At 41.3% G+C, this 27,477-nt stretch overlaps 1 protein-coding gene across 1 annotated transcript in view; it reads right to left on the bottom strand.

The window, feature by feature from the left end:
* CACNA1C (calcium voltage-gated channel subunit alpha1 C) overlaps nt 1-27,477 on the bottom strand; it is a 1,426,303-nt gene that overhangs the window by 894,552 nt on the left and 504,274 nt on the right. The window contains 1 exon segment of the mRNA XM_053719677.1: nt 4,009-4,170. Coding sequence (XP_053575652.1) covers nt 4,009-4,170 — 162 coding nt within the window.

Here is a 27,477-nt window from a genome sequence, read left to right as displayed (position 1 = left end):
CCTGTGCATATTTTTCTTTATAGGAGTGTCTATTACATGCATTTATATGAATATTTTGGGGAAATAAGAAATGTTCTGTACTGATAGGACAGTTAATTTTTAGCAGATAACTCCCTTAAAGGGATAATGTATTCAGGCAAGCAGCAGATACATTTTTTTGTATTCAAAGTAACTGCAGGGACATTTTTTCTTCTAGCCACACTGCCACTACATCTTGATTATATAGATTTTCCATAGCAAATACTGCAGTATTGACAAGATCAGTATAGGTGGCAGTTTTCGAAGGCAAAATCAGCTGTTTGAAATAAGTGTCCCCTTTATCAAGCTAAAGGCCACCCATGGTTAGTTGTCCAGGTTTCTACCCATGCAAGATAAAAAAATAATAAAAAGAATTGGACACTAAACAGCTTTGCTTCATGTTCCTGCTGCCTTTAATTGAAAATGCTCTGGTTTAAACAACTTTGCATCATGTGAGAGGGAGATTCGGTCAAATGTATATATTTTTAATAATTTTATTGAAAGGACTGAGTTTGTTATGGTTTAGAATAACAAATAACAAAATGTATGCTTACCTCATAAATTATTTTCTATTGGAATGATGATGGTCCACAGTCCTTCAAACATATGGGATATATTTCCTGCCACTAGGAACCTATATCAGAGCTTAAATTCCCTCCCAACTCCCATCTTTCTCTTAGTTTAACATATAGTCAAGTAGAGAATAAAAAAAATTTGGTAGGAAAGACAAAGCAGGGTCTGAAGAGATGTCATTAAAACTGTGGCCCACAAATTCTAAATGGGCAGGGCCCGTGGACCATCATCATTTAGAAAGAAAATAATTTATCTGGCAAGCATACTTTTTGTTTTCTTTACTGCCAAAAACTGCTTGCAAAAAAGCAAAACTTAAAATCTGCTTCAAAGATGCAAAAAAAAAAAACACAATGTTGCAATTATTCTTGTAGAAAGAGCTGTAATACTCTTAGAAGGCGCCCTTCCGCCTTCATGAAAATCTTAAACCGCTTTTTATGAGTCAAGAGGTCAACGCTACCATAGAAGCTTTCAGCTCCTGACTAGACTCAGTAGTGAAAAACAAACTAGAAGTTTGTCTGAAATTTTTTAGTTGCATGGAGATAGAACTTCTAAGCATTTACTACAGTCAGATTATGTAATATTCACTACCTAGAGTTAGCAGGATCTGAACACAATGAAGGAACAACCATACCTTGATTGGTATTTTCCTTAAGAAGAAAATCATATTTAGTACAAAGTATAGCCTACACCTTGAGAATAGTGAAAAAACAAAAGACAAGTTTGAAAATTCAGAAATGCTGTTTGCTGAAGAGATTGCTAATAGTAAATGTACGTTCCAAGATAATAGTCAATATCAATGGAATGCAATGGTTCAAGAGAAGAACCTTGTAATACAGAGAAAAGTACGTTTAGATTTCAGGATGGAGAAATAGTTTCTATCAGTAGCCTAATTTTAACTAATGAACCTCAGGAAGTTTAGCCAACTTTCTATGAAAAGAGATACAATTCGACCATTTAGAAATAAGCGGCTAAAATTGAAGGACTCTAGGAGACCAAAAGGAATGCCAAGAAAACCCTCTGGAAGAACACAACTCAAAATATGTCTTACAATCTTGGGTTAAATCTCCTGTGTTACAGGCTTTCTGGCCTGCATCAAAGATTCAATGTCCAAATCAAAAAAATCTCTCCTTCAATAGGAACCAGGGCTGAAGAGCCCAAAGATCGCTCGAAGTTCCAGAATGTTGATTGGTAACTTTGCCTCTAGAGGATAACAAACTCCTTGTACTCTTCAAGAAACCCAGAATGCCCCCCAGCCTGAGAGACTGGTGTTCGTTGGCACAATAGACCAAGACTGACAAAGGAAGGATGTCCCAAGGGATAAAGGCAGACTTTGTGTCCTCAAGAAAAAGATTGACAGAGAAATCCAAAGCAATCTGTGTGCCAAATGTAGAAAAATTTTTGATCACTGAGGTAGAAAATCCATTAAAGGGTCTCGAGTGAAGAGGCGGCAAAAGAAACTGCGATTGAATCAGCTACCATAAGACCCACTGCTTCCATGCACTGAGCAACCAATGGATTGTAGCTCTTAGTATGGAGAGACACGCCCTCTGATCTGTCAGGAACTAGATGCATAAGAATCGAGTCTATTATGACTCCTGAAAATGCAACCACCCTTATAGCAAGATATAAGGAGCTTTAGTTACATTGATACTCCAACTATTGTCTTGAAAGAAGACAGTAAATAAGCTTGCACTAGATATCAGCCAGATAAGGAGCAACTGAAATGTCCCGATTCTGATTACCGACAAGAGAGTGGCAAATAGACTAACCTTAGAAACTGAAAGTAATCCCTGTTTATAGGGATGTGCAGATTAGAATCCTTGAGGTCTATAATAGTCATAAATTGACCCTTTGTATAGCTTACCAGTCATGTCAGTCTACGTCAATGCAGTTGCAACAGTATCCAGTAGAGATCCCATCCAGTGCAGGTATCGTCTATTGCGGAGGATTCCAGTAGGAAATACCTGAGTCCCACAGGGGGAGGCTAGGGATACGTCCATGCAATGCCTGAATGTAGTTATGGCTAAAGTTCTGTTAGGGAAATGCTGTGCACATAACAGGATATTCCTGTGTCCCTGTATAATTCAGCTTCTGTGAAGAATCCTTTCTGTCTTTTATGTAAATAAACTCCCAAGGGACTCTGGGTCTCACATAAGTCTGAGCTCCCAATTTTTAATCCATAAGCAAGTAGCTGGAACAACCTCTATTGTCAACCATCTTCTATAAAGCCAAGAACAAAACTAAGAGAGAGATGGAAGGTGGGTGGGATTTTAAGCTCAGATATGAGTTCTTGACCTCCTCCTAGTGCCAGCTCTCTGAGAAGGTGTGGTGTTTGCATATTGGTGCACGGGCCTTTACAGGATATGTGTGTATGCTGCATAAAAACAGTAATAACTATTACGAGATCATTTTTGCCAATGAAAGTATAATGCAACAATGCTTATATTTCAAATTTAAATGCACCCATACACATTTAAATTTTGGCCTTTCTATCCCTTTAATATTGTGAGATAAAGCTTTATCTCTAAAATAAAGCTCTATTTTATACTTTATGTGAAATATATATGCCACAGGGAAACTGTAGAAGCAGAAGATTAAGGGATACATAAAAAAAATGTTAACTCACACAAGGTTTAGAAAATTATGTTAAATCACACTCATTAGTTGTTGAAAAAAAATCAATCTGAAAAACAATTTTATCATGGTATTCGAGTTCTCTAGTCTGTGAAAAGCATGTAGGTTCTAAACCTGTAATGCAGATTAGTGCTACTCTTCACATCATGCTGTCATACACTGTCATCCAAAGAGGGGGGCAAGAAGGGGTAAATTGACATTCCTCTGAAATTTTGTTTAAGCATAAGCACCTACATCAGCACTTTTTTAAAACCAATGAGCCACCATTTTTAAAATGATGTACAGATCATACAGCACATGTTGCCACTGATTTTTTATTTGGGGCATTTTAATTTTTTGCTCTCTCTTGGAAAAATGTGATCATATATATGTGATCAAAAGAAAAGTAAAGTCAAAATTAAATGTTCATGATTCTGAAAGAGCATGCAATTTTAAACAACTTCTATTTTCAAATTTGCTTTTTTTCTCTTGGTATTCTTTGTTGAAGAACAAACCTAAGTAGGCTCAGGAGCAGCTATGCATTACTGGGAGCTAGCTGAACACATTGTTTGAGACAATGACAAGAGGCATATATGATCAGCCACCAATCACCAGCTAGATGCCAATTGGTATGGCTAGGTATGCTTTTCAAAAAAGGATACAAAAAGAACATAGCACTGTAAGTTTAATGATAGAGGGATGTGACTGTAATAACACACAATTAATTGTGCTCTTTATATCAGCATTTTTATAAACCTGGCATAATTACATGTTTGTGTGATTGTTAAAATTTCAAATTCTTACCTGGATATCCATCTGTCATAAAGTAACATGTCTTGTGCATTTTGCCCATAAAGAGTTCTAATCCAATGATGGCGTAGATGATAATGACGAATAGCACTAACAATGCAATGTGCAATAATGGCACCATGGCTTTGATGATGGAGTTCAGAACTACCTGGAGACCTAAAATAGCAACAACAACAAAAAAAAACTTGTTCATCCCATCATTTGTTTTGTTATTAAAAAAGCATGCATACGTGTGTTACTTACTCAGAAACCTATTGTATGTTGTTACACATGGTTTTATTTAATACAATACAGTTTATTTGTCTTTTATCTTTATTATCCAATATAGATTACTATCACAACACAAAAAATGCAGTTGAGGCAGTATTATAGACAGTAGCAAGTGGTATATACCTTGTTATTAGTCCAAGAGACAGGCTTTTGAGAGTTTGCTCTATTTCTTAGGTCTTGAGACAAAGTGGCACTGCTCCAAAACCTGACCGCCTGCTCTGAGGTAGCGGACAGAAATCGGAAGAAATTAACACGATCGAATACGATCGGGTTGATTGACACCCCTTGCTAGCAGCCGATTGGCCGCGAATCTGTAAGGGGCGGGTTTGCACCAGAAGTTCACAAGAACTGCTGGTGCAATGGTAAATGCCGAGAGCGTATGCTGTCGGCATTTAACGATGTGCAGCAGAGATGATCCGCTATATCGGATCATGTCCGCTTGCAGCATCATAAATAGGCCCCATACTGCTGACCCAAGAAACAGAGGAAACTCTCATAATGTTGTATTTTAATATACCTTGTTAGCTGAACAGAAAAAGGTATTATCACTTAAAGGGACATAAACCCAAAATCTTTCTTTCATGGTTCAGATAGAACATACAATTTTAAACAACTTTATAATTTACTTCTATTATAACATTTTCTTTGTTTTGCACGCTACCTAGCTGGATACCTCTTTAACAAACAATAAAATAAGAATGAAGCAAATTTGATAATAGAACTAAATAAAAAAATGTAAAAAAAATTCTATTCTATGGGGCCGATTTAACAAGGTCCGTATTGGCCCCAATGCCTCTGTTTCGGAAACAGGAGTTAAGAAGCAGCGGTCTTAAGATCGCTGCCTTTTAACTCATAGGCCTCTTCTGAGGCCGCAGTCTGTAATCCGTCCGATCGTGTACGATCGGGTTGATTGACACCACCTACTAGCGGCCAATTAGCTGTGAATCTGCAGGGGGCGGCTGTAGCAGATCATGTCCACTCACACATACATAAATTGGCCCCTTTATATGAATCATGAAAAGACAAGGTTTCATGTACCTTTAAAGGGCCACTAAACCCAAAATCTTTTTTTCATGATTCATATAGAGAATACAAATGTAAACAACATTACAATTTACTTTTATTATTTATTTTGCTTCATTTTTTAGATATCCTTAGTTGAAGAAAAATCAATGCACATGGGTGAGCCAATCACACGAGACTTCTATGTGCAGCAACCAATCAGCAGCTACTGAGCATATCTAGATATGCTTTTCAGCAAAGAATATCAAGAGAATAAAATAAATTAGATAATAGAAGTAAATTAGAAAGATGTTTAAAATTGCATTCTCTTTCTAAATCATGAAAGAAAAAATGTGGGTTTAATGTCCCTTTAATGCGAGACCATGATGTTTTAGCATCAGAAACAATGGAAAAAACAACACTATGCCGATATATCTGTTTTTACTTTTTATTTAGATCAGTCATTTTTTCCTACCAAAAAATGCATATGTATTATTTTCAAGAAATTACAAAAAAAACAAAATTTATGCTTACCTGATAAATTTATTTATTTCTTGACACGGTGAGTCCATGGATCATTTAATTACTATTGGGAATATCACTCCTGCCCAGCAGGAGGCGGCAAAGAGCACTAACAGTGTTAGGTTTTTTAAAGGGGGATTGGGTTGGTTTTAGAGTAGGGTTGGTTGTGTGGGTGGTGGGTTTTAATGTTGGGGGGGTTTGTAATTTTTTTTTTACAGGTAAAAACAGAATTTATGTTTACCTGATAAATTACTTTCTCCAACGGTGTGTCCGGTCCACGGCGTCATCCTTACTTGTGGGATATTCTCTTCCCCAACAGGAAATGGCAAAGAGCCCAGCAAAGCTGGTCACATGATCCCTCCTAGGCTCCGCCTACCCCAGTCATTCGACCGACGTTAAGGAGGAATATTTGCATAGGAGAAACCATATGGTACCGTGGTGACTGTAGTTAAAGAAAATAAATTATCAGACCTGATTAAAAAAACCAGGGCGGGCCGTGGACCGGACACACCGTTGGAGAAAGTAATTTATCAGGTAAACATAAATTCTGTTTTCTCCAACATAGGTGTGTCCGGTCCACGGCGTCATCCTTACTTGTGGGAACCAATACCAAAGCTTTAGGACACGGATGAAGGGAGGGAGCAAATCAGGTCACCTAAATGGAAGGCACCACGGCTTGCAAAACCTTTCTCCCAAAAATAGCCTCAGAAGAAGCAAAAGTATCAAACTTGTAAAATTTGGTAAAAGTGTGCAGTGAAGACCAAGTCGCTGCCCTACATATCTGATCAACAGAAGCCTCGTTCTTGAAGGCCCATGTGGAAGCCACAGCCCTAGTGGAATGAGCTGTGATTCTTTCGGGAGGCTGCCGTCCGGCAGTCTCGTAAGCCAATCTGATGATGCTTTTAATCCAAAAAGAGAGAGAGGTAGAAGTTGCTTTTTGACCTCTCCTTTTACCGGAATAAACAACAAACAAGGAAGATGTTTGTCTAAAATCCTTTGTAGCATCTAAATAGAATTTTAGAGCGCGAACAACATCCAAATTGTGCAACAAACGTTCCTTCTTTGAAACTGGTTTCGGACACAGAGAAGGTACGATAATCTCCTGGTTAATGTTTTTGTTAGAAACAACTTTTGGAAGAAAACCAGGTTTAGTACGTAAAACCACCTTATCTGCATGGAACACCAGATAAGGAGGAGAACACTGCAGAGCAGATAATTCTGAAACTCTTCTAGCAGAAGAAATTGCAACTAAAAACAAAACTTTCCAAGATAATAACTTAATATCAACGGAATGCAAGGGTTCAAACGGAACCCCCTGAAGAACTGAAAGAACTAAATTGAGACTCCAAGGAGGAGTCAAAGGTTTGTAAACAGGCTTAATTCTAACCAGAGCCTGAACAAAGGCTTGAACATCTGGCACAGCGGCCAGCTTTTTGTGAAGTAACACAGACAAGGCAGAAATCTGTCCCTTCAGGGAACTTGCAGATAATCCTTTTTCCAATCCTTCTTGAAGGAAGGATAGAATCCTAGGAATCTTAACCTTGTCCCAAGGGAATCCTTTAGATTCACACCAACAGATATATTTTTTCCAAATTTTGTGGTAAATCTTTCTAGTTACAGGCTTTCTGGCCTGAACAAGAGTATCGATAACAGAATCTGAGAATCCTCGCTTCGATAAGATCAAGCGTTCAATCTCCAAGCAGTCAGCTGGAGTGAAACCAGATTCGGATGTTCGAACGGACCCTGAACAAGAAGGTCTCGTCTCAAAGGTAGCTTCCAAGGAGGAGCCGATGACATATTTACCAGATCTGCGTACCAAGTCCTGCGTGGCCACGCAGGAGCTATCAAGATCACCGACGCCCTCTCCTGATTGATCCTGGCTACCAGCCTGGGGATGAGAGGAAACGGCGGGAACACATAAGCTAGTTTGAAGGTCCAAGGTGCTACTAGTGCATCCACTAGAGCCGCCTTGGGATCCCTGGATCTGGACCCGTAGCAAGGAACTTTGAAGTTCTGACGAGAGGCCATCAGATCCATGTCTGGAATGCCCCACAGCTGAGTGACTTGGGCAAAGATTTCCGGATGGAGTTCCCACTCCCCCGGATGCAATGTCTGACGACTCAGAAAATCCGCTTCCCAATTTTCCACTCCTGGGATGTGGATAGCAGACAGGTGGCAGGAGTGAGACTCCGCCCATAGAATGATTTTGGTCACTTCTTCCATCGCCAGGGAACTCCTTGTTCCCCCCTGATGGTTGATGTACGCAACAGTTGTCATGTTGTCTGATTGAAACCGTATGAACTTGGCCCTCGCTAGCTGAGGCCAAGCCTTGAGAGCATTGAATATCGCTCTCAGTTCCAGAATATTTATCGGTAGAAGAGATTCTTCCCGAGACCAAAGACCCTGAGCTTTCAGGGATCCCCAGACCGCGCCCCAGCCCATCAGACTGGCGTCGGTCGTGACAATGACCCACTCTGGTCTGCGGAATGTCATCCCTCGTGACAGGTTGTCCAGGGACAGCCACCAACGGAGTGAGTCTCTGGTCCTCTGATTTACTTGTATCTTCGGAGACAAGTCTGTATAGTCCCCATTCCACTGACTGAGCATGCACAGTTGTAATGGTCTTAGATGAATGCGTGCAAAAGGAACTATGTCCATTGCCGCTACCATCAACCCGATCACTTCCATGCACTGAGCTATGGAAGGAAGAGGAACGGAATGGAGTATCCGACAAGAGTCTAGAAGTTTTGTTTTTCTGGCCTCTGTCAGAAAAATCCTCATTTCTAAGGAGTCTATTATTGTTCCCAAGAAGGGAACCCTTGTTGACGGAGATAGAGAACTCTTTTCCACGTTCACTTTCCATCCGTGAGATCTGAGAAAGGCCAGGACAATGTCCGTGTGAGCCTTTGCTTGAGGAAGGGACGACGCTTGAATCAAAATGTCGTCCAAGTAAGGTACTACAGCAATGCCCCTTGGTCTTAGCACAGCTAGAAGGGACCCTAGTACCTTTGTGAAAATCCTTGGAGCAGTGGCTAATCCGAAAGGAAGCGCCACGAACTGGTAATGTTTGTCCAGGAATGCGAACCTCAGGAACCGATGATGTTCCTTGTGGATAGGAATATGTAGATACGCATCCTTTAAATCCACCGTGGTCATGAATTGACCTTCCTGGATGGAAGGAAGAATAGTTCGAATGGTTTCCATCTTGAACGATGGAACCTTGAGAAACTTGTTTAAGATCTTGAGATCTAAGATTGGTCTGAACGTTCCCTCTTTTTTGGGAACTATAAACAGATTGGAGTAGAACCCCATCCCTTGTTCTCTTAATGGAACGGGATGAATCACTCCCATTTTTAACAGGTCTTCTACACAATGTAAGAATGCCTGTCTTTTTATGTGGTCTGAAGACAACTGAGACCTGTGGAACCTCCCCCTTGGGGGAAGTCCCTTGAATTCCAGAAGATAACCTTGGGAGACTATTTCTAGCGCCCAAGGATCCAGAACATCTCTTGCCCAAGCCTGAGCGAAGAGAGAGAGTCTGCCCCCCACCAGATCCGGTCCCGGATCGGGGGCCAACATTTCATGCTGTCTTGGTAGCAGTGGCAGGTTTCTTGGCCTGCTTTCCCTTGTTCCAGCCTTGCATTGGTCTCCAAGCTGGCTTGGCTTGAGAAGTATTACCCTCTTGCTTAGAGGACGTAGCACTTTGGGCTGGTCCATTTCTACGAAAGGGACGAAAATTAGGTTTATTTTTTGCCTTGAAAGGCCGATCCTGAGGAAGGGCGTGGCCCTTACCCCCAGTGATATCCGAGATAATCTCTTTCAAGTCAGGGCCAAACAGCGTTTTCCCCTTGAAAGGAATGTTAAGTAGCTTGTTCTTGGAAGACGCATCAGCCGACCAAGATTTCAACCAAAGCGCTCTGCGTGCCACAATAGCAAACCCAGAATTCTTAGCCGCTAACCTAGCCAATTGCAAAGTGGCGTCTAGGGTGAAAGAATTAGCCAATTTGAGAGCATTGATTCTGTCCATAATCTCCTCATAAGGAGGAGAATCACTGTCGACCGCCTTTATCAGCTCATCGAACCAGAAACATGCGGCTGTAGCGACAGGGACAATGCATGAAATTGGTTGTAGAAGGTAACCCTGCTGAACAAACATCTTTTTAAGCAAACCTTCTAATTTTTTATCCATAGGATCTTTGAAAGCACAACTATCCTCTATGGGTATAGTGGTGCGTTTGTTTAAAGTGGAAACCGCTCCCTCGACCTTGGGGACTGTCTGCCATAAGTCCTTTCTGGGGTCGACCATAGGAAACAATTTTTTAAATATGGGGGGAGGGACGAAAGGAATACCGGGCCTTTCCCATTCTTTATTAACAATGTCCGCCACCCGCTTGGGTATAGGAAAAGCTTCTGGGAGCCCCGGCACCTCTAGGAACTTGTCCATTTTACATAGTTTCTCTGGGATGACCAACTTGTCACAATCATCCAGAGTGGATAATACCTCCTTAAGCAGAATGCGGAGATGTTCCAACTTAAATTTAAATGCAATCACATCAGGTTCAGCTTGTTGAGAAATGTTCCCTGAATCAGTAATTTCTCCCTCAGACAAAACCTCCCTGGCCCCATCAGACTGAGTTAGGGGCCCTTCAGAAATATTAATATCAGCGTCGTCATGCTCTTCAGTATCTAAAACAGAGCAGTCGCGCTTACGCTGATAAGTGTTCATTTTGGCTAAAATGTTTTTGACAGAATTATCCATTACAGCCGTTAATTGTTGCATAGTAAGGAGTATTGGCGCGCTAGATGTACTAGGGGCCTCCTGAGTGGGCAAGACTCGTGTAGACGAAGGAGGGAATGATGCAGTACCATGCTTACTCCCCTCACTTGAGGAATCATCTTGGGCATCATTGTCATTGTCACATAAATCACATTTATTTAAATGAATAGGAATTCTGGCTTCCCCACATTCAGAACACAGTCTATCTGGTAGTTCAGACATGTTAAACAGGCATAAACTTGATAACAAGTACAAAAAACGTTTTAAAATAAAACCGTTACTGTCACTTTAAATTTTAAACTGAACACACTTTATTACTGCAAATGCGAAAAAACATGAAGGAATTGTTCAAAATTTACCAAATTTTCACCACAGTGTCTTAAAGCCTTAAAAGTATTGCACACCAAATTTGGAAGCTTTAACCCTTAAAATAACGGAACCGGAGCCGTTTTGAACATTAACCCCTTTACAGTCCCTGGTATCTGCTTTGCTGAGACCCAACCAAGCCCCAAGGGGAATACGATACCAAATGACGCCTTCAGAAAGTCTTTTCTAAGTATCAGAGCTCCTCTCACATGCGACTGCATGCCATGCCTCTCAAAAACAAGTGCGCAACACCGGCGCGAAAATGAGACTCTGCCTATGCTTTGGGAAAGCCCCTAAAGAATAAGGTGTCTAAAACAGTGCCTGCCGATATTATTATATCAAAATACCCAGATAAAATGATTCCTCAAGGCTAAATATGTGTTAATAATCAATCGATTTAGCCCAAAAAAAGTCTACAGTCTTAATAAGCCCTTTTTGAAGCCCTTAATTACAATCGTAATAAACATGGCTTACCGGATCCCAGAGGGAAAATGACAGCTTCCAGCATTACATCGTCTTGTTAGAATGTGTCATACCTCAAGCAGCAAGAGACTGCTCACTGTTCCCCCAACTGAAGTTAATTGCTCTCAACAGTCCTGTGTGGAACAGCCATGGATTTTAGTGACGGTTGCTAAAATCATTTTCCTCATACAAACAGAAATCTTCATCTCTTTTCTGTTTCTGAGTAAATAGTACATACCAGCACTATTTCAAAATAACAAACTCTTGATTGAATAATAAAAACTACAGTTAAACACTAAAAAACTCTAAGCCATCTCCGTGGAGATGTTGCCTGTACAACGGCAAAGAGAATGACTGGGGTAGGCGGAGCCTAGGAGGGATCATGTGACCAGCTTTGCTGGGCTCTTTGCCATTTCCTGTTGGGGAAGAGAATATCCCACAAGTAAGGATGACGCCGTGGACCGGACACACCTATGTTGGAGAAAGAGCTGATTACTTTTATTTGTAATTTAGTGTAGGGTAGGGCTTTTTTATTTTGGGGGGGCATTTTTATTTTGTTAGGGGGATTAGATTAGGTGTAATAAATTTAAAAATCTTGTAATTTGTTTATTATTTTCTGTTTGTTTGTTTTTGTACTTTAGATAATTTTATTTAATTGTATTTAGTTTAGGGCATTTATTTTAATTATAGTGTAGTGTTAGGTGTAATTGTAACTTAGGTTAGGTTTTATTTTACAGGTATATTTGTATTTATTTTAACTAGGAAGTTATTAAATAGTTAATAACTATTTAATAACTATTGTACCTAGTTAAAATAAATACAAAGTTGCCTGTAAAATAAAAATAAACCCTAAGATAGCTACAATGTAACTATTAGTTATATTGTAGCTAGCTTAGGGTTTATTTTATAGATAAGTATTTAGTTTTAAATAGGAATAATTTATTTAATGCTAGGAATATTTATTTAGATTTATTTAAATTAGATTTAAGTTAGGGGGTGATAGGGTTAGGGTTAGGGGATAATAAATTTAATATAGTGGCAGCGGTGTAGGGGGCGGCAGATTAGGGGTTAATAAATATAATGTAGGTGGCGGCGGTGTAGGGGGCGGCAGATTAGGGGTTAATAAGTATAATGTAGGGGGCGGCGGTGTAGGGGGCGGCAGATTAGGGGTTAATAAGTATAATGTAGGTGGCGGCGGCGGTGTAGGGGGCGGCAGATTAGGGGTTAATAAGTATAATGTAGGTGGTGGCGGTGTAGGGGGTGGCAGATTAGGGGTTAATAAGTATACTGTAGGTGGCGGCGGTGTAGGGGGCGGCAGATTAGGGGTTAATAAGTATAATGTAGGTGGCAGTGGGCTCCGGGAGTGGCGGTTTAGGGGTTAAACACTTTATTTAGTTGCGGTGGGGTCCGTGAGCGGCGGTTTAGGGGTTAATACTTTTTTTAGAGTTGTGGTGGCCTCCGGTAGCTGCGGTATAGGGGGTAAAACAGTATAGTATAGTGTGGGTGTTTAGTGACAGTGTACCAAGAAAGCTGTGAAAAAGCCGAAGAGCAGCGAGATCGATGACTGTTAGTTAACAACAGTCCGCTGCTCATCGCACCGTACTTGGTGCGCGGCATTTTGACAGCTTTTTTGATAATTTTGGAGAACGTATTCAGGTCCGCGACAGCGATGTTAGGCGATCTTAGTCGAGCGTATTGGTGCCGTCGAATGCAAGTAAGTTGACGGCTTGATAAATAGATGCCTATGGGGGAATAAGATCCTGTGTTTACAACTTAACAAAGTCTTTTTTTCTGTGTGAGGATGTGACAGCATGAGAGCAAAAAGTTTCACTTGCGACCTGTAATACTTGTGCAACTGGGCGCTTGATGGTAAAATAAAGTTGGGCACTGATAAAACTGATAAAGCACTCGCAGGAGTGCAAATTTGTGCTCCTCTCATAATCTAGCCATAATTTGGGGTCAATGACAGTTTATCGGCTGAGGTACTTTTTCTAGCCAAAAAAGATCCTTTGTTTCAAAGCAATCGCTATAGCTATTTCTCAAACCCATTATCAAGTTTTTGTCTCACAGAGAAAAGCCATATTTTTAACATGGAGAATGAAACATGAAATGTTCTCTGCAATCACAATCCATTTTCAGGAGACTTTCAGCACATTTTCAAGACCAGTTTTGCCTTTTCAAATTCAACACCTCAATGCACGTGGTAAAGCCCCAAAATGGCCTTTTGGACATATTTGCAAGTATTCCAAGGTCATTTGGTAACATTATATTATATTACACTAGGCGATAAGCCTGCTCAGAGGGCAGTCTATTTATAAAAAAAACTACAACCCCCAAAGCTAAAATTACAAAAAATAAAAAATTTAAAATTACAGAAAAAAATGAACAAAGCTATCCAAAATAAAAAATTTAAACCTAAACTAATACCGCCATAAAAATACCCCCCCCCCCCAAATAAAAACACCCCCTAATCTAATACTAAACTACCAATAGCCCTTAAAAGGGCCTTTTGTAGGGCATTGCCCTAAGTTAAACAGCTTTTACCTAAACAAATTACCATTACCCCCTAACAGTAAAAAACCCCCACCCACCAAACCCCCCAAAATAAAAAAATAACACTTAAAAAACCTAAACTACCCATTGCCCCTAAAGGGGCATTTGTATGGGCATTGCCCTTAAAAGGGCATTCAGCTCTTTAACTGCCCTTAAAAGGGCAATCAGCTCTTTTCAAGCCCATTAAATCCCTAATCTTAAAAATGGAGGCTCCTCTTCATTCGATGTCCGTCATTCACTAAAGATTGAATGCAAGGTAACGCAATCAATTTGGGGTACCTTGCATTCCTATTGGTTGACATTTTGAAATCAGCCAATAGGATTAGAGCTACTGAAATTCTATTGGCTGTTCAAATCAGCCAATAAGATTTCAGTAGATCTAATCCTATTGGATGATTTCAAAATTTCAGCTAATAGGTATGCAAGGTACCCCAATAAATATGGGGTACCTTGCATTCAATCTTCAGTGTGTGACAGACGATCGCATGAAGAGAAGCCTCCACGCCGCTGAGGACCTGTCAGGGTGCCAGGAATCAGACTGAGATGAGAAGTGCAAAAATAATCACACCTGTATTAATAACACAAATAATAAAAAGTCCACAAGTCAAATAACAAACCAGGAGTCAAAACCGGAAATGGTAGTCAGGCGAGGTGAGTCAGGAACCAAAGCGAGTTGTCAGACGAGCCGGAATCAGGAACTAGGAGAACAGCAAAGTCAGGAACAAGCCGGGGATCAGGATCCAGAAGAGACGTCAGACTAGCCAGGTATTACACAGGAACTGGAACACAGGAACTCACAAACAGGTCTGAGACAACGCAAGGGCAAAGCATACTTAACAGAGGCCCTTTAAATAATAAGTGATGGCATCACAATTCTGAGACTGCAACCTGTCTCACACGGATGATGTACAACAGTCTGGCCATAAGAGGGCGTGCAGGAAATGAGCAGCATCACACACTCTACACCAGATTCAGCAAGAAAAGGTGAGCAAAATGGCTGCCAGCAGCACGTGGCAAACAAAGCAGGGAAAAAACCCTGACAATACCACCGCCGCCGAGGATCCACGCATTGGGGAAGCCAGCTCCGCACCTCCGCTCCGTGCCGCCTTCGCTCCGGATGAAGATAGAAGGTGATGGAGCCGCCTGGAAGAAGACCTTCTCCGTCGGACTTCAGGAACGGTGAGTACCTATTTGGGGCTTAGTGTTAAGATTTTTTTTTTTGGGGGGGGGGATTATTTTTAAAATTAGGCATTTAATGGGCAGTAAAAGAGCTGAATGTCCTTTTAATGGCAATGCCCATACAAATGCCCTTTAGGGGCAATAGGTACTTTAGTTTTTTTATTGTTAGTTTTTTTTATTTTGGGTGGTTTGGTGGGTGGGGGGTTTACTGTTAGGGGGGAATTAGTAATTTTTAAATGTAAAAGAGCTCTTTTACTTAGGGCAATGCCCTACAAAAGGCCCTTTTAAGGGCTATTGGTAGTTTAGTTTAGTGGGTGTTTTTATTTTTATTTAATTTTTTTCATAGGGATTAGGTTTATTTTTTTATTTTTGATCATTTTGTTTATTTTTTTCTGTAATTTTAGAGTTTTTTATTTTATTTTTTTAGATAATTTTTTTGTAATGTAATTTTAGGTTTTATTTAAGTGTAACTTGGTACTGTATTGGGGTTAATTTAGGTGGTGTTTATTGTGATGTAAGGGGTTGGCGGTTAAGGGGTTAATATTTTAATTATGTTATTTGCGGATTAGGGGTTAAATACTTTATTATTTTGCGATGTTGGGGTTTGCGGTTTAGGTGTTTGAGTTTGTTATACTTCGTGCGGGCAGGTAGTTTTTTTGTTGTTATAATTCGTGTGGGGGCGGTTACGTCTTTTTTATTTATTTTTTGTGGGCGGTTACGTATTTGTTCAATATTCCGTGCGGGTGGTTGCGTGTATTTTTTAAGGCTTCGGGTTTGTCTACGCTGCATCCAAGTGGATTCTTTTGCTTGCGCGCACAGCCAACATTCTTTTGGTTGCCTCGCGCAGCAAACATTCCTTTGAGGATGCGTTTGCAACTGGCAAAGGCAACGGACGCGTTATAAACGTGATTATAGTATAGATATGTGCAAGACACTCATATATAGCTACAGGACAAATTGTAAACATGTATTAGCATACATGGGGGCTGATTTATCATTTGTTGGACTGGCTGTAGCAGATCATGTCCGCCAGACATCGTTATTATTATCATTGCACAAGCATTTTTCGTGTAAAACTTGTGCAATACCGCCCCCTGCAAATTCGCGGCCAATCAGCCGCTAGCAGGGGATGTCAATTGCTGTTCTCCACCTCACAGGTGGCGGAGGAGTTAAGGAGCAGCGGTCTTATGACTTAACTTACGTTTCCAGCAGAAACTGCTGTATTCGCAGCATAATAAATTGGCCCCATGGTATTTATTCATTAAACCTCTATTCATTGCTATTGTATAGTCTATTGTAGGCGTCTTTATAATCATGCATTAAAAAGGGATTGCACATTTGTGATTTCAAAAGGAAACTATTGCAGTCTGATTCCATCCTCACACCACTACTAAACCATCTAAATGCCTTTTGTATCTAGGCATGATGGGTATACTGAGCAAGTTACCTCAATGACTATATTGTCACTTTTACTCTTTTAAAAGTATTGCTTTTTGTAATATTTACTTTAATTGATATTAAAAGCACTGCTTTAGATTGGTGTGATCTGCATCTGAAACCAAGAAGACTACTTGTTTCTTTTAAAAGGACTTATGTCATATTCTTAAACTGGATTTTAACAGTACTGAAACTGTAAAACGTGAACTGTTCCCTTGCAATATTTTATATAAAAAAAAGTGTTTTTATAGGAAACTCACCTTTGAAAAAGCAAAGTCCAAACACAAATTTTCAAATAGGATTGTGCCCTTTTGAACAGGAGTAAAACACACTGCCGTTAACGTGTTTGTATTTTGCGTGCACAAAGGCATGTTCTCTTTTATAAACACGTTCTCTTTGCATATACAATAGTCCAACTGAGCGGTGTCACGTTTTACAGTTAAACCTGCAGACTTCTCCTTGATTTCAGATTTACATCCCACCAAACTGGAAAACGGTGCTTTTAAATCAATAAAGATAAATATTGTAGAAACAATATGCCAATCATACAAACGGCATTCAGATGGTTTAGCAGTGATGAGGATGGATTTGGATTGCAGTAGTTAATCTCACACATACATGTAAATGAGTATTTCCCTTACACAGTGAACAAGGGATTAATGCAAAAAATCTTTATTGTAACCTTAAGAGGTGTGAAAGGGCTACTGTACGAGTACATGTCAGTTATAGGTTACTTCCCAGTTTCTATTCTGATAAGAAGAACTTAACACACGAAAAATCCTTTTCGGGAATTTTTCTAGAGAAAATACGTTTGTGGCTGCACAGATACGTTTTTCATTGTGATTACTTGAAAAACACGCTGACCATTTTAACTGGAAAACAAAAAGGCAATTCAGGAGGAAAAGGCGATATAGAGAGCGATCGGCCCCATAGTTCTTAAAATTTGATGAAAAGGATTAAGAAATGAAAATTCAGGACAAAATTTACAGCACTAGTTAAAATGTCTTCTAGTATGACACAGACATTCAAATGAGTGTTATGTGTCTGAGTGCTGACATTTTATAGTCAATTTAGCACATGTTGCTAGGAGCCCCTAGGAATTTAAACAAAAAAAACAGGTCCACACGTAGCTGTGTCTGCAGGATCGCAGACAGAATGTTCTATTAAATGCTTTGCTAAATGCCTTGCTGCTGGGTGATGGAGACATTTTAGGAGCCACAGAAGTTGGACATCAGCCCATGGCTAAATGATGCTGCCATGTATTGTCTGTCAGCAGTGGGCACCAGAGTGCAAAACCTGGCACAGGCAGAAATCACAGCTTAATTAGAGCGTGTCACATGGCAGAGAAGACATATTCTGTCACTGCCTTAAATGGTCACAATGGAACATCTTTAATAAGGTGACTGTGTAAGCCAGAACTTATAAAGATAACCAGGTGTAGCAAATAAAGATTAGGAATTGGGTTGTGACAACTGGCACAATGCATGTTACCGAAGCACATGTATCATACAACAGTGTAATGTATACCGTATAATAACTGTTTGACACATTAGAAATCTTTATTTTCTTAACTAATTAAAGAAGATAAAAGGGACATTTTAATCATTTGTGTGGTAAGGGATAAAAACCTTTTTTTTTTGGTTTTATGCTTATAGGCATGTTCCTGTCCACCAATAGAGCAGAAGAAAACTGTCTTATTAGCGTCTCTACCAAAGATATGCACTTCCTGTTACTTTCAGGGAATCATATTTAAAATGTTTGAAAAGTTATTTTATATGCATAGTAAGTTTATTTACATGTAATGTCCCTTTAATGAGTCAAAAAAAATTAACACAGTAGGAGGAATTTTGATCAAGAAATGCTTTTCTTTGTTAATACTTAAATCTGGGTAAGGTAGTTGTATAACAAAGCCCTGAGAATGATAAAAATAATGAGATCTACATTATTCACAAATGACCAAGACTTAATTACTAATGTAAATCTGTATTGTGGAGAAGAGAGGGTTTCTTCAAGGATATTATTATTTGAACACAGTGAAAAGTACTATTTAATAAAGATGTACATGGCTAATACCTGGGATATAAGAAATCATACAAGGATAGTTATAATGGATTATTCATCTTCTATCAATTATTCGTTTTTAACCCTTTAAGAACTGAATTGTTTTTATGCCACATACCAAAGTTTTGTAGTTGATATGCTTTTACTTGTTATATCTTCACTGATTGGTCTGGGGGGAGGATGTCAGGAACCACACAAGACACAATAAGTCAGGTAGACAATTGACTCACTGTGACTCACACTCAGCCTCTCACACTCACACGATCTGTGTGCTGAGATCGTTAGCCCCTCTGGACTTGTATATACATTAAAAGCCCTTAAAGGTCAGGAGCGACTACAGATGGATGGCCCTTAACCATGTAAAATGTAAGTAACTTTTGTTCTAAAAAGGGTGATTCATAGCTAAAGAAATAACTTCTTTAGAAATAGCTTGTAGTTATACAGGCCCTCACACCTTAGTGTCTATCATTATGTTTTGGGCCCATGATGAGAGTCATTGAATTTCGAAGCCATGATATCATGGAATAATATTCTGCCTTTCATCCGTGTGTGTTAAATGGCTGCCCCATATAATTGTTTAGATCTTGGGCTTCTGTAACTGCTCAGGCTGCAGCCGTCTTTCACATCATTGTAATTAGACTTTCTTGTGTTTCTTACAGTTGACGTAAATGGGTAATATAGTGGCCCTCTTTTGATTTGCAATGTTTTAATGATGTCTGTGGCCTGGCTCAGGAAGGCATACAATACATAGTGACAATAATGATAGATCTGAAGGAAAAAAAGAGCAGTGACAGAAAAGAAAAGAGAACAAAGTCTGGAAATTCTAGTGGCGAGAGAAAGGGGACAAGGAGAAATTGACGTTAAATGTAGGTAACTAACCCTAAGAATTAAAGGAATAATAAGTAATAAGGCAGGGAAGTGTCCAACAAATGCACTTACTAGATATTAAAATAAGCATAGTCACATAGTCAAATGTGGTGTGTTGAGATATAGATAGTCCTGGTTAGTCAACTGCTTATAGCAACGCTATATTAGCGCACTGTGTCAATTCCAGGCAGCTGCACAATTTCAGCGTTCAAGGTAAAAATTGGGAGGTGGAGAAAGTTTTGCAATATTTCAAAAGCAAACTTTATTCAACAAACAAGTGGCACAGCTTGCAATACTCTTTTGTATTTCATGCCTCTCTGGCAAAGATACCACCCCCTAGTTTTGCCTTGAACGATAAAATTGCACAGCTGCCTGACATGGTATGTAGATAGAGCGTTGTATAAGGAGACTGAACAGGACTAGCTATACCCCACCGCACCACATCGAGTGACCATGTGACTATGCTCATTTTAATATCTAGTAAGTGTCTTTGCTTTGTTTTATAGAAGCTGTGAATAAACAAGTGACAGTGAGTTGTGGTTGTGCTTGTTCTTGTATTTTTTGCAAAGGCAGTGAAGTAGGTTAAGGCCATACCACATATCATACATCTCTGGTTATGGTATTTATATAGGGTTTTTTTTATTTATTCATTAAACAGTAAACAAACATGTATGATAAAAACATAATTTATGCTTACCAGATAAATTCCTTTCCTTCCGGATAGGGAGAGTCCACGGCTTTATTCCTTACTGTTGGGAAATACAACACCTGGCCACCAGGAGGAGGCAAAGACACCCCAGCCAAAGGTTTAAATATCCCTCCCACTTCCTCATTACCTCAGTCATTCTGCCGAGGGAACAAGGAAAAGAAGGAGAAACATTATAAATGTTGAGTATAAATGTTGCCAGAAGAATAAAATAAATAATAGGGGACCGCCCATAGACAAGAAAAAACGGGCGGGGCCATGAACTCTCCCTATCCGGAAGGAAAGGAATTTATCTGGTAAGCATAAATTATGTTTTCCTTCCTAAGATAGGGAGAGTCCACAGCTTCATTCCTTACTGTTGGGAAAACTATAACCAAGCACCAGAGGACACTGAATGAATAACGGGAGGGAACAAAAGGGAAGAGGCGGCCTTCTGCCCCTTACGCTTCCCCGAATAGACACCAAACAAAGAAGAAGATTGTCTAAACTCCTTAGTAGCCTGAAGATAGAACTTCAAGGCACGAACCACATTGAAATTGTGAAGTAAGTATTCCTTTAATGAAGAAGGATTAGGACACAAGGAAGGAACCACTATCTCCTGATTGATGTTGCGATCCGACATAACCTTAGGAAGAAAACCTAATTTAGTACGTAAAACTATCTTATCTGCATGAAAAATCAGATAAGGGGGCTCACATTGCAAAGCAGAGATCTCAGAAACTCTGCACGCAGAGGCAATAGCCAATAAAAAGAGAACGTTCCAAGATAACAATTGAATGTCAAACGGAATGCAGAGGCTCAAACAGAACCTGTTGCAAAAGCCGAAGAACAAGATTTAGACTCCAAGGAGGAGCCCCAGATCTAAACACAGGTCTGATCCTAATCAAAGCCTTAAAAAAGACTGCACGTCTGGAAGCTCAGCCAGTCTCTTGTGCAATAAAACCGACAGGGCTGAAATCTGTCCCCTCAGGGAACTAGCAGAAAGGCCCTTCTCCAGCCCATTCTGGAGAAAAGATAAGATCCTGGCAACCTTAACTCTGTGCCAGGAAAAACCACGCTGTTCACAACAGAATAAGAAGGTCCTCCACACCTTGTGGTAGATACGCCGAGTAACTGGTTTACGAGCTTCAATACGAGTATCAATGACACTCTCAGAGAAACCTCTCTTGGCTAAGACTAAGCGTTCAATATCCACGCAGTCAGCTCAGAGAATCTAGATTTTGATGAACAAATGGACCTTGTATCAGCAGGTCTCTGCGACAAGGTAACTTCCATGGAGGAGATGAGGACATCCATACTAGATCCGCGAACCACGTCCTTTGCGGTCACGATGGAGCAATCAGGATTAGGGCACTGCTAGAGCATCTATTAGATCCACTTGGGGATCCCACGACCTCGACCCGTACCTGAGTAGCTTGGTATTGAGTCGGGACGCCATGAGATATATCTCCGGCATCCCCCACTTGCTGCATATGTCTGCAAACACCTCGGGATGGAGAGACGATTCCCCTGGATGGAAGGATTGCCTGCTGAGAAAATCCGCCTCCCAGTTGTCCACACCCGGAATGTGGATCGCTGACAGCGAACAGCTGTGGGACTTCGCCCACTCCAGAATCTGGGATACTTCCTTCATCGCCAAGGAACTTCTCGTTCCCTCCTGATGGTTGATGTAAGCCACCGAGGTTATATTGTCTGATTGGAATCTAATAAACTGGGATGAACCCAGAAGTGGCCAAGCCTTCAAGGCCTTGAAGATTGCCCATAGTTCCAAAATAATGATCGGGAGGGAGGACTCCTCCTGAGTCCACAACTCCTGTGCCTTCCTGGTACCCCAAACAGCTCCCCATCCAAATAGGCAAATAGTCACAATCTCCCAGGATGGTCTTAAGAAGCATGTCCCTCGGGACAGATGATCTGGACAGAGCCACCAAGAGAGCGATTTTCTCGACCGGCAGTCTAAAACAATCTGTTGAGACAGATCTGAATGATCGCCATTCCACTTCCTCAGCATACACAGTTGAAAAGGTCTGAGACGGAACCTGGCAAAAGGAATGATGTCCATGCAGGACACCATGAGACCAATCACCTCCATACACTGAGCCACAAAGGGACTCAAGGAGGTCTGGAGGGCAAGACATGCCGAAGTTAGCTTGCAACGTCTCTGGTCTGTTAGAAATATCCTCATGGATATGGAGTCTTTTATAGTACCTAGAAATTCCACCCTGGGACTTGGGATAAGAGAACTCTTTTCCAAGTTTATCTTCCATCCATGTGATTGAATAAGACTGAGAAGGGACCCCGAGAATTCTTCCGCAAGATGAAAGGATGGTGCTTGTACCAGAATATCGTCCAAGTATGGGGCTACTGCAATATCCTGAGTTCTGGCAACAACTAGAAGAGCCCCCAGAACCTTCGTAAAGATTCTTGGAGCAGTAGCTAGGCCAAACGGAAGGGCAATGAACTGGAAGTGCTGGTCCAGGAATGCAAACCTTAGGAACTGAAAGTGTTCCCTGTGGATTGGAACATGAAGGTAAGCATCCTTCAGATCTATAGTGGTCATAAACTGGCCTTCCTGAATTAAAGGAAGGATGGACCTTATCATCTCCATCTTGAAGGAAGGGACACTGAGAAAACATAATTTATGCTTACCTGATAAATTCCTTTCTTCTGTAGTGTGATCAGTCCACGGGTCATCATTACTTCTGGGATATTACTCCTCCCCAACAGGAAGTGCAAGAGGATTCACCCAGCAGAGCTGCATATAGCTCCTCCCCTCTACGTCACTCCCAGTCATTCGACCAAGGACCAACGAGAAAGGGAAAGCCAAGGGTGAAGTGGTGACTGGAGTATAAATTAAAAAATATTTACCTGCCTTAAAAACAGGGCGGGCCGTGGACTGATCACACTACAGAAGAAAGGAATTTATCAGGTAAGCATAAATTATGTTTTCTTCTGTTAAGTGTGATCAGTCCACGGGTCATCATTACTTCTGGGATACCAATACCAAAGCAAAAGTACACGGATGACGGGAGGGATAGGCAGGCTCTTTATACAGAAGGAACCACTGCCTGAAGAACCTTTCTCCCAAAAATAGCCTCCGATGAAGCAAAAGTGTCAAATTTGTAAAATTTGGAAAAGGTATGAAGCGAAGTCCAAGTTGCAGCCTTGCAAATCTGCTCAACAGAGGCCTCATTCTTGAAGGCCCAAGTGGAAGCCACAGCTCTAGTAGAATGAGCTGTAATTCTTTCAGGAGGCTGCTGTCCAGCAGTCTCATAAGCTAAACGAATTATGCTACGAAGCCAAAAAGAGAGGTAGCAGAAGCTTTTTGACCTCTCCTCTGCCCAGAGTAAACGACAAACAGAGAAGACGTTTGTCGAAATTCCTTAGTTGCCTGTAAGTAAAATTTTAGAGCACGGACTACATCCAGGTTGTGCAGTAGACGTTCCTTCTTCGAAGAAGGATTTGGGCACAAGGAAGGAACAACAATCTCTTGATTGATATTCCTGTTAGTAACTACCTTAGGTAAGAACCCAGGTTTAGTACGCAGAACTACCTTATCCGAATGAAAAATCAAATAAGGAGAATCACAATGTAAGGCTGATAATTCAGAGACTCTTCGAGCCGAGGAAATAGCCATTAAAAATAGAACTTTCCAAGATAACAACTTTATATCAATGGAATGAAGGGGTTCAAACGGAACGCCCTGTAAAACATTAAGAACAAGGTTTAAACTCCATGGTGGAGCAACAGTTTTAAACACAGGCTTAATCCTGGCCAAAGCCTGACAAAAAGCCTGGACGTCAGGAACTTCTGACAGACGTTTGTGTAACAGAATGGACAGAGCTGAGATCTGTCCCTTTAATGAACTAGCAGATAAACCCTTTTCTAAACCTTCTTGTAGAAAAGACAATATCCTAGGAATCCTAACCTTACTCCAAGAGTAACCTTTGGATTCACACCAATATAGGTATTTACGCCATATCTTATGGTAAATCTTTCTGGTAACAGGCTTCCTAGCCTGTATTAAGGTATCAATAACTGACTCAGAAAACCCACGTCTTGATAAAATCAAGCGTTCAATTTCCAAGCAGTCAGCTTCAGAGAAGTTAGATTTTGATGTTTGAAGGGACCCTGTATCAGAAGGTCCTGTTTCAGAGGTAGAGACCAAGGTGGACAGGATGACATGTCCACCAGGTCTGCATACCAAGTCCTGCGTGGCCACGCAGGAGCTATTAGAATCACTGATGCTCTCTCTTGTTTGATTCTGGCAATCAATCGAGGAAGCATCGGGAAGGGTGGAAACACGTAAGCCATCCTGAAGTCCCAAGGTGCTGTCAGGGCATCTATCAGGACTGCTCCTGGATCCCTGGATCTGGACCCGTAACGAGGAAGCTTGGCGTTCTGTTGAGACGCCATGAGATCTATCTCTGGTTTGCCCCAACGTCGAAGTATTTGGGCAAAGACCTCCGGATGGAGTTCCCACTCCCCCGGATGAAAAGTCTGACGACTTAAGAAATCCGCCTCCCAGTTCTCCACTCCCGGGATGTGGATTGCTGACAGGTGGCAAGAGTGAGACTCTGCCCAGCGAATTATCTTTGATACTTCCATCATAGCTAGGGAGCTTCTTGTCCCTCCCTGATGGTTGATGTAAGCTACAGTCGTGATGTTGTCCGACTGAACCCTGATGAACCCCCGAGTTGTCAACTGGGGCCAAGCCAGGAGGGCATTGAGAACTGCTCTCAATTCCAGAACGTTTATTGGCAGGAGACTCTCCTCCTGACTCCATTGTCCCTGAGCCTTCAGAGAATTCCAGACGGCACCCCAACCTAGAAGGCTGGCGTCTGTTGTTACAATTGTCCAGTCTGGTCTGCTGAATGGCATCCCCCTGGACAGATGTGGCCGAGAAAGCCACCATAGAAGAGAATTTCTGGTCTCTTGATCCAGATTCAGAGAAGGGGATAAGTCTGAGTAATCCCCATTCCACTGACTTAGCATGCACAGTTGCAGTGGTCTGAGGTGTAAGCGTGCAAAGGGTACTATGTCCATTGCCGCTACCATTAAGCCGATTACCTCCATGCATTGAGCCACTGACGGGTGTTGAATGGAATGAAGGGTGCGGCAAGCACTTTGAAGTCTTGTTAGCCTGTCCTCTGTCAGGTAAATCTTCATTTCTACAGAATCTATAAGAGTCCCCAGGAAGGGAACTCTTGTGAGTGGAACGAGTGAACTTTTCTTTTCGTTCACCTTCCATCCATGTGACCTTAGAAATGCCAGTACTAACTCTGTATGAGACTTGGCAGTTTGAAAGCTTGAAGCTTGAATCAGAATGTCGTCTAGGTATGGAGCTACCGAGATTCCCCGCGGTCTTAGTACCGCCAGAAGAGCACCCAGAACCTTTGTGAAGATTCTTGGAGCTGTAGCCAATCCGAATGGAAGAGCCACAAACTGGTAATGCCTGTCTAGGAAGGCAAACCTTAGGTACCGGTAATGATCTTTGTGAATCGGTATGTGAAGGTAGGCATCTTTTAAATCTACAGTGGTCATGTACTGACCCTCTTGGATCATAGGTAAAATTGTCCGAATAGTCTCCATCTTGAACGATGGAACTCTTAGGAATTTGTTTAGGATCTTTAAGTCCAGGATTGGTCTGAAAGTTCCCTCTTTTTTGGGAACCACAAACAGATTTGAGTAAAACCCCTGTCCCTGTTCCGATCGTGGAACAGGATGGATTACTCCCATTAACAAGAGCTCTTGTACGCAGCGTAGAAACGCCTCTTTCTTTGTCTGGATTGTTGACAACCTTGACAGATGAAATCTCTCTCTTGGAGGAGAGTATTTGAAGTCCAGAAGGTATCCCTGAGATATTATCTCTAGCGCCCAGGGATCCTGGACATCTCTTGCCCAAGCCTGGGCGAAGAGAGAAAGTCTGCCCCCACTAGATCCGATCCCGGATCGGGGGCCCTCAATTCAGGCTGTTTTAGGGGCAGCAGCAGGTTTCCTGGTCTGCTTGCCCTTGTTCCAGGACTGGTTAGGTTTCCAGCCTTGTCTGTAGCGAGCAACGGCTCCTTCCTGTTTTGGTGCAGAGGAAGTTGATGCTGCTCCAGCTTTGAAATTACGAAAGGAACGAAAATTAGACTGTCTAGCCTTAGCTTTGGCTTTGTCCTGAGGCAGGGCATGGCCTTTACCTCCTGTAATGTCAGCGATAATCTCTTTCAACCCGGGCCCGAATAAGGTCTGCCCTTTGAAAGGTATATTAAGCAATTTAGACTTAGAAGTAACATCAGCTGACCAGGATTTTAGCCACAGCGCCCTGCGTGCCTGAATGGCGAATCCTGAATTCTTCGCCGTAAGTTTAGTAAGATGTACTACGGCCTCCGAAATGAATGAATTAGCTAGTTTAAGGACTCTAAGCCTGTCCGTAATGTCGTCCAGAGTAGCTGAACTAATGTTCTCTTCCAGAGACTCAATCCAGAATGCTGCTGCAGCCGTGATCGGCGCAATGCATGCAAGGGGTTGCAATATAAAACCTTGTTGAACAAACATTTTCTTAAGGTAACCCTCTAATTTTTTATCCATTGGATCTGAAAAAGCACAGCTATCCTCCACCGGGATAGTGGTACGCTTAGCTAAAGTAGAAACTGCTCCCTCCACCTTAGGGACCGTTTGCCATAAGTCCCGTGTGGTGGCGTCTATTAGAAACATTTTTCTAAATATCGGAGGGGGTGAGAACGGCACACCGGGTCTATCCCACTCCTTAGTAACAATTTCAGTAAGTCTCTTAGGTATAGGAAAAACCTCAGTACTCGCCGGTACCGCAAAATATTTATCCAACCTACACATTTTCTCTGGTATTGCAACTGTGTTACAATCATTCAGAGCCGCTAACACCTCCCCTAGTAATACACAGAGGTTTTCCAGTTTAAATTTAAAATTTGAAATATCTGAATCCAGTCTGTTTGGATCAGAACCGTCACCCACAGAATGAAGTTCTCCGTCCTCATGTTCTGCCACCTGTGACGCAGTGTCTGACATGGCCCTAATATTATCAGCGCACTCTGTTCTCACCCCAGAGTGATCACGCTTACCTCTTAGTTCTGGTAATTTAGCCAAAACTTCAGTCATAACAGTAGCCATATCCTGTAATGTGATTTGTAATGGCCGCCCAGATGTACTCAGCGCTACAATATCACGCACCTCCCGATCGGGAGATGCAGGTACTGACACGTGAGGCGAGTTAGTCGGCATAACTCTCCCCTCGTTG

This window comes from Bombina bombina, chromosome 6 (genome assembly GCF_027579735.1).
Source record: "Bombina bombina isolate aBomBom1 chromosome 6, aBomBom1.pri, whole genome shotgun sequence".
NCBI lineage: Eukaryota > Metazoa > Chordata > Amphibia > Anura > Bombinatoridae > Bombina > Bombina bombina.
Note: the sequence above shows the minus strand (reverse complement) of the source record. Positions and strands in the feature narration are given on the sequence as shown.